At 34.6% G+C, this 7,921-nt stretch overlaps 1 protein-coding gene across 1 annotated transcript; it reads right to left on the bottom strand.

The window, feature by feature from the left end:
* Nucleotides 1-764: 764 nt before the first annotated feature.
* LOC139864558 (protein CHUP1, chloroplastic-like) lies at nucleotides 765-5,084 on the bottom strand. Its single transcript, XM_071853140.1, has 7 exons — nucleotides 4,479-5,084; nucleotides 3,509-4,333; nucleotides 2,510-2,641; nucleotides 1,834-2,015; nucleotides 1,632-1,743; nucleotides 1,380-1,523; nucleotides 765-924 (listed from the first exon to the last, which is right to left on the bottom strand). Exons 1-7 carry the CDS (start codon nucleotides 5,082-5,084, stop codon nucleotides 844-846), a joined length of 2,082 nt encoding a protein of 693 aa, XP_071709241.1. The 3' UTR covers nucleotides 765-843.
* Nucleotides 5,085-7,921: the final 2,837 nt, after the last annotated feature.

The raw sequence follows: 7,921 nt of genomic DNA, 5'->3' as shown, positions 1-7,921 counted from the left end.
CTATAAATAGAGATGGACATAAGCTTATTCATGCATCCCAAAAACACATTCTCATACTTATATTAAAAGAGTTAATAGAGAGTTTGAGTGTTTAGTCTCCTAATTACAAGAGATATAAAGATTGATATTTATCCTTGTAATTAGAGAGAAAATGTAATTCCTATTTTTCTTATTAGTGAAACGTTTCTTTCCTTGCCCGTGGTTTTTACCCTATTGGGGGTTTTCCACGTTAAATCTCGGTGTCTCTTTATTGTCGCTATTTCATATATTACTAGCGGTTTGCTATAATTCGGTGTCGCTTTTCTTAACAACCCATTCAGAAAAAAGACAGCCCAGGAAGATGCCGATTCAAAAACGAAAGTAACGAAGGCATATCTCCTTCCTTGCCAAAACTTGATTTCAGCTAACGCACCAACCTTGCCGAAAGTGCTTTCGGTCATGTGCCGCGTAATGGTTTTTTACAACCGGCCGACAAAGATCGTGCAACCCAATAAGCCATTTTCTTTTTATAAACTTTGGATGACCTTTTAACACATTTACCATCAATTAATTTATCTACAGATGTGAAATCTAATAATTGAACTGAAAATCAAGAATTTTGCACCCTCATATCCTAATAATTCAACTAATCTCCATAAGTTTTGGGGATATTACACAAAAGCAAAGGATCAAATAGTTATTTCCATTGACAATACTTGTAGGATGATTAAACCTATCTATCTGATAAGTTGTTTTCTTTCATTCATTCCAAAACTATCATCTCAACTAATACTAACCACCCTGTACAAAAAAAATCATACTTCCTGCTGCAGATTTTTTTTTAAAAGAAATCCTCTTTCCGTTCTACTTTTTGTTTAAAACAAGGGCTACATTGCGAAGCTCCTCGAATGCACGCATCGTATCGGCATCAAAACCACCAGCAAACTGCAATGAAGTAAACAAAGATGTGTACAAAGTTCAAATATCTGAATTTAGTAAACAAATGTACAGTCAAAAGTGCATGATAAAGGTGGCAATTTCATCCCATTTGCTTATGGCGGGTCAAAAGTTACCCAAAACGAGTTAAACAAACCTCATTTGCTTATAAAGGTGGCAATTTTAACCCATTTTCTTTATCTCAAAGGAGTTAAACAAACAAGAAACAAAGTTTATTTAAAGCGTGTGGGACTGTGGGTCACCCAAAACTGTATTTGTAACGCATCCAGCATCCTAAATTACTACATTCAAACATTAGTTTATGGATGTAATCATGTTCTAGGCATTATCTAGTGAGATCAAAACAAGCAAAACATAAAAATGGCACTGCAAAATACTAATTTTGACTGTTAGCTTTAGTGCAATGCCAATAGCATTGTAGTAAAAGTAAATGTGTAACAAACCTGATGAATACGGAACGCAAATCTGACCCCTTGAAGTAGCATATAATCCATTGAAGAATCTTTGTCTAATGTGTTCTTGGTTTGAAGTTCGGTAGCAACTCTTGTCATATACTTGTTTGCCAGCTTAACAGATCCCAATTTAATCTGCAATGGGATCATTATTGATCATACACATACGATATAAAATGACTTACAACAGATTAAAATGTTTGGTGTTCATATGAGATTAAAAAGAGAGAAATTTGAGGGAACCTTGTTTAATATTCCTGAATCGAGCATCCAATCTGTGGGAATATGAAACTCTTTGCAATTACGCATCAACAGATCTCTTGTTCGAACAAGATTATAAACGATACGTTCCATCCTATCAGTTTGCACAAACATAATGTTTTATAAACTAATATAACTGAAGGAAATGAGATAATAAAGAATAAGGATATTTTTTTTTATTTACTTTTCAGATAAAGACACCATCTTTTTCAATGCCAAGTCACATGGTATGTGAAAATTGTCTTTGTAATTTGAAATTTCATTCTCCAGTTTCTTTAGATCTCGATACGCAAATGCTGCCTCTCTTAAGGTATCTGCTTTCTTCTCCGGCCAATCGAAGTGCTTCAGTACAGCCCTCTCATCCACCTTTTATCCACACATAAAACTCAGTCAATACTTCTTAGGCCATCTCCAAAGTATACACCAAACACCAAAAATAATGGTGTAAAACATCTCCAACCAACTAACCAATGCACCAAAATGGTGTATTTTTTGTTGTAACACTATATAAATCGACATTTTACACCAGATTTGGTGTATACTATTCATCACCATAGCTTAATTGGTTGATTAGACAATTACAGATGCCAGTATGACTCATTCCAAAAAAATGGGTCAAGATTGTAACCTTTAGTGATGGTTTAATGGATATTTACACATATTTATTAATTAATATGTTGATTATGATATGAAAGATTCCCCTTATAGATAAACACGGAGTACTTTGATTTGACCCATTTGACAAAATACATATGCCAATATGACCCATTCCTTAGTATACGGGTCAAGATTGTAACCATTATTGATGGTTCCATGATTTTAAAGAAACTATATCTATTGATATATAGTAGTAAACTTACAAGAAAGCAAAGTTCATCATCTAGCCACTTGACAAAAGCCACCACGTCTTCAATATCGGGATAAGCAGCATTGTTGACCTCCCTTATCAAAGAATTCACAAATTCTCCTTGAGTCTCAACATCCTCCTTTATCTAACCATTACAAAATCCAATATAAACAACCAACCATAAAATATAAATAGTTTTTGCCCGACCAGTAGTAGCAGTTTCAACCAATTACATATGAATGGGCCAAGTCCAATAATGACTTGTCTCTATTGGTTTAAAAGAGTAAAAAAGCTAAGGAAATGGGTCATATGGGTGGGAAGGTTGTTTATGCATATTTGTAATCCCTAGTTCAAAGTACTTTTATGTTTAACTTCAGTCATGTAATAACGATCTATATTGTAATTGTGACTACTGAACTTATATGTGTGTGCGTTAACGTTTTATATCAATAGTTAAACTATCCACACAGTCGACCGACTAAATACACACAGTCGACCGACTGTGTGTATTTAGTCGGCCGACTGTGACTGGAGACAGTATATATACGAGTTTTATGCCTCCATTGTTACACATTTCCATTCACCTTAATCCGTATTTTATGGTTCCAAACTTCCATTCGTTCCCAATACCCACCGAATAACACCTCTAGGAGTCGATCTAATCTAGTTAATTGCCTAGGTTTGATTCATTCCACCCCGAAACGACCCGTTATTCGATTGAGCCTTGTTCTAGTGTTTTCCGCCATTAGATCGAGTCACAAACGATTCTAAGATCCTTATCAATTCGTCTACAAAGGCGTCAATATGCATGAAACCTCCTAAATAAATATATATCAGCATACTTTTTGTAATCATATTTGTTGACAATAACTGACAGAGTGTTCTGATCCAATCTCACCCGACCCACTTTGACCCACATAAAAAGTTACTTGTTTTGACCCGCCCACTTTGCTATTTATAAAGATTTTATGAAATAGAACAAGATTGGATATTCATGGGCAGAGGGACTTACAGCAAGCAAATGTGAAGATCGATTCTCGATTTCACCAATCATACTATTTCGGACATTATTGACATCTAATGCATCACAAATCCCATCATTCAAAGAATCTTTTCTTGAGTCCCTTTTCATAAGTGAATGATAAAACTCAACCACTTGTGGAGCTCGTTGCACAACCCCTCCACCATTACTTCTGCTGCTTCCGTTTATAAACTTCGGTGGAGGCGGCGGAGGTGGTGGCGGAGGTGGCGGCACTTGACTGATCACCTCTTTATGTTCAAAACTAGCAGTAAAACAAGAAGGCCGTGGAGGCGGATTAGGAACCCGCAACGCCCTTTTTTCAACATCCAAAAAAGTTTTTAACTTTGTAGCTTGTGACCCTTGATTCACAATCGAATCGTTAACTTGTTCCATTTGTAATGATGATGTAATAAAGCCATCAGATTGTCTTCTCTTATTCACCATTAATAAATCTTCTTGACAACAATTCACTCCACTTATAGAATGCCTTCTTCCCGGACTAATTACATCCAACCAACTTCGTTTATAATCTACGGGTTCAGACAAATTCTTTTCATCATCTAAAACGGGCCACTTTTTAAAGCTTTTTACGGGTTCTGAATTATCATCACCAACTGATGCACCAGAAGCTGGACTAGCAGAAAAATCCGAATTTTGCAACTCGTTTTTAAGACACGAATTGACCCATCGAAGATAGACAAGCTCCTCGACCTCATTTAATCGGCTTACTTGTAGATCTTCGACTTGTTTACATAAATCTTCATTTGTTTGTTTCAAGATAGCTGCCTCTGCCTTAATCTTTTCAACTAATTCATTCTATAAATCACAATCATAATAACAATTGTAAAACATGAAATATACAAACCCCTGTATATAAATTTTCAATAGGCATACATTCAAACACAACTTAGAGCATATAGTACTAAAATAATAATAAAAATTAATTTTTTAATATAAATACCTGAGAATGATTTGCTAGTTCAGCTAATTGTGACTCCATTGATGAAATCCTACAGCAAAGATTCCTTTTTTGAAGATGAAGCTCAGCATTCAACCTCGTTAATTTAAGAACATCAACACCATTAACAACCCCTTTCTTATTTTGTGCCAATTGCTGAGTAAGACTTGCATTTTCTGATTCAAGCAGATCAATCTTGGTTTTAAGTTCATCAATTTCCACCAAACCCTTTTGATTACTTTTACAATCATTCAACTCACTTTGCAAATTTGCTTCTCGTTCTTTAGATTCTTGAAGCAACTTTCTTAAATGATCCAGCTCAGCAAACACATCTGATTTGTGAGTAGGATGAACTTGCGAAACAGAACATGATAAATCAGTAATCAGTGAACGTTTCGCACGATTTGAATTTGTAACAGGAACCCTAGGAGCAGGTTGCTTTATAACTCTGGTTTTTTTATTATCACCTGAGAACCCTTTTACGATATTTGAACCCCAAATCGATCTGGGCTTAAGATTTGATGATACATTGTTGTTTTTACACTTTAATGGAACTTGATTTTCTTTGAATTTGTTATCTACTACTGTTGATGATTTGGTTTCACCCATTTCTGAGTAAAAGTTTGAGATTATTGGTGCATTTTATTTTATGGAATGAAAGGGTTTTGAATATTTGAATTTCGAATGAGGTTTTGAGTACTTTTTAGACGCAGCCACTTTTTCTGCAAGCAACGATCCGATTTTTGATGGTGGGCCCATACTCGATTTTGGGCCTTCTTTAAAAATAAAAATTGGAAAATTAACAAAAATAAGTGTTTAAAAAAAATATTTACACCTTTTACAAAAAAAAAGTTGGCAAAATACTAGACCGTCGACCATGATTTTGTCGACTACCTTTCAACCTGATCGACTACCTTATTTTTTAAGGTGGTCGACCAAACTTTGGTCGACTACCATGTAAAAACTCATTTTCAAGGTGGTCGACTAATACTTTGATCGACTACCATGTAGGTCTGGTCGACTACTATGTAGGCCTGGTCGACTACCATGTAAAAACTCATTTTCAAGGTGGTCGATTAAACTTTGGTCAACTACCATGTAGGCATGGTCGACTACCATGTAAAAACCCATTATTCAAGGTGATCGATCAAACTTTGATCGACTAACATGTAGCCTTGGTCGACTACCCATGTAAAAAAATCATTTTTCAAGGTGGTCGACAAAAACTCATTTTTCGAGGTGTCTGACCAAACTTTGGTCGGCTACCATGTAGGCATGGTCGACCACCTTAAAAATGAGGTGATCGACCAAAATCATGGTCGACTGAATGTGATTTTTTGCCAACTTTTTAATTAAAAAGTGTATTTTTTAAACATCTTTCAAAGTGTAATTTTGTCAATTTCTCATAAAAATTGAACAAGTGTCTGTAAAATAAAATTGATTATCAAACAAAAACAAATTACACAATATGGGCCACCATCATGACGGGCGGATTTTTAAGTTAATAACAAACAATCTGTAGAGAAATTTAGTACGTGCTCATATGAAAATTTTCATTCTCTTCTCTTCTTTTCTCGTCTTCTCTTATCTCTTATCTCTTGTCTTTCTATACATTAAGGGTGTGTTCTCCAGTTTATTTTTGCAAAGAAAGGAAATGATAGGAAAAGATAAAACGCTAATTAAACACTTTTTAGTTTTTTTTTTTTTTTCATGATACGAAAGAGAGGGGAGGAGAGAGTCAGATGAGAAAACATATGGACTTTTCACCTTGATTATTGTCAGCTCAATTTTGAGCTGATTTGAAATGATTATCTTTTCTAGCCTCTCTTATCACAGCCTCCACCATATTCACTCCTAAAACAATTGAACGGCTATCGAGTATCAATCCTTACACAAAAAATTGTAGTAGCCTATCTCGACACATGCATTGATTTATTATTTGATTTAATTGATATATAAAATATATATATATATATATATATATATATATATATATATATATATATATATATATATATATATATATATATATATATATATATAAATCATTTATATATCATAGATAAATTTATAGTTCTGATTGTTAAACGATAATCGTACTCTGTCTACATGTTTTCGTTTTTGAAACTTACATATTTATTTTCTTTATTTTTTTCACTTGTTAATTAGATTTGTTTATGTTGTATTGTGAGTACCTTTTATTTATTTAGTGTTAATTTATTCAAATCAAGAATATATGTAGGTAGTTATGGCTTTATCTTTTCTTTTATTACATATAAACTTTTTTTTTATTACTATCATTTCCTTCTTTATTCTCTCCATCACTTTTCACCCATCCTTTTCCGCTTAAAGAAAATTCAAGAACACATTGTAAAAGAAAATCCATGTTATAAACATAATGATGATCCTAACCAACCATTAAATTAATGTTCGATGTGTGAAGGATATCAAAAACAAAGAAGAATTTCATTGCAGCTTTAAACCACGGCGTGGCTCCTCCAACTATGGCGCGGCTGAACACTTGGATTGAGGTTCGAAAGTGCAAAGCTGACGGTTTCGAAATCATGCCTCCAACCACGGCGCGACTCCTCCAGCCACGGCGCGGCTTATGCCTATTCGGGAGCCTGGCGAGGAAAAACGCGTTTTCTTGCTCCCTAAGTTGTTTCTTTGTTATCATATGCCTATAAATACGTCATATTGTAACCCTGAAGTGTATGTACAAAAATATCAATAAAAATCACTCTAGTTAGCCGTGGAATAAAGCAATCTAACCGATTGCATATAACCACGTAATTTCTTGTGTCGTTTTCTCTACTTTTCTTTATTATCGTTCGTTTGTTGTTTGTGGGATCACCAAATCTAAATTGGTGATTGTTGTTTGAGTACATAAATTCCCAACAACTAGTATCTAGAGCATAGGTTCGATTAAAGGGCGTGATGACGGACGAAGGAAAGTTTAGAATTGATCGGTTCGATGAGAAGGATTTCGGATTTTGGAAGATGCAAATAGAGGATTATTTGTATCAGAAAAAACTGCACTTACCTTTAAAGGAGAAGAAATCTGATGATGTTAAACCAGAGGATTGTGATCTACTAGATCACCAAGCTTTAGGAGCGGTTATAACGTTATTAACGAGAAGACTACGTTTGGGTGCATTAACGCACTTACAAACATGTATGAGAAACCTTATGCTGCCAATAAGGTTTTTCTCATGCGTCAATTGTTCAACCAAAAAAATGAAGGAGGGTGCTAGTGCTACAGATCATATCAATGATTTTAACAATCTCATCTCAAGACTTGCTTCAGTGGAGATTATATTTGATGATAAACTTCAAGTACTGATCTTGCTTTCGTCTTTGCCTGAAAGTTGGTCGGGTACCGTTACAGCGGTTAGTAGTTCTACGAGAACTTCTAAACTCAAGTTTGAGGGGATTCTGGATTTGAT

Source organism: Rutidosis leptorrhynchoides, chromosome 8 (genome assembly GCF_046630445.1).
Source record: "Rutidosis leptorrhynchoides isolate AG116_Rl617_1_P2 chromosome 8, CSIRO_AGI_Rlap_v1, whole genome shotgun sequence".
Classification (NCBI taxonomy): domain Eukaryota; kingdom Viridiplantae; phylum Streptophyta; class Magnoliopsida; order Asterales; family Asteraceae; genus Rutidosis; species Rutidosis leptorrhynchoides.
This window is presented reverse-complemented; position numbering and strand designations above follow the sequence as displayed.

Coding starts and splice junctions, on each gene's coding strand:
- LOC139864558 (XM_071853140.1), bottom strand. CDS start 5,084: ATGGGTGAAACCAAATCATCAACAGTAGTAGATAACAAATTCAAAGAA. Junction 1,744..1,833: donor ATGGTGTCTTTATCTGAAAA/GTAAATAAAAAA, acceptor GCAAACTGATAG/GATGGAACGTATCGTTTATA. Junction 925..1,379: donor TTGCGTTCCGTATTCATCAG/GTTTGTTACACA, acceptor ACTTCATTGCAG/TTTGCTGGTGGTTTTGATGC.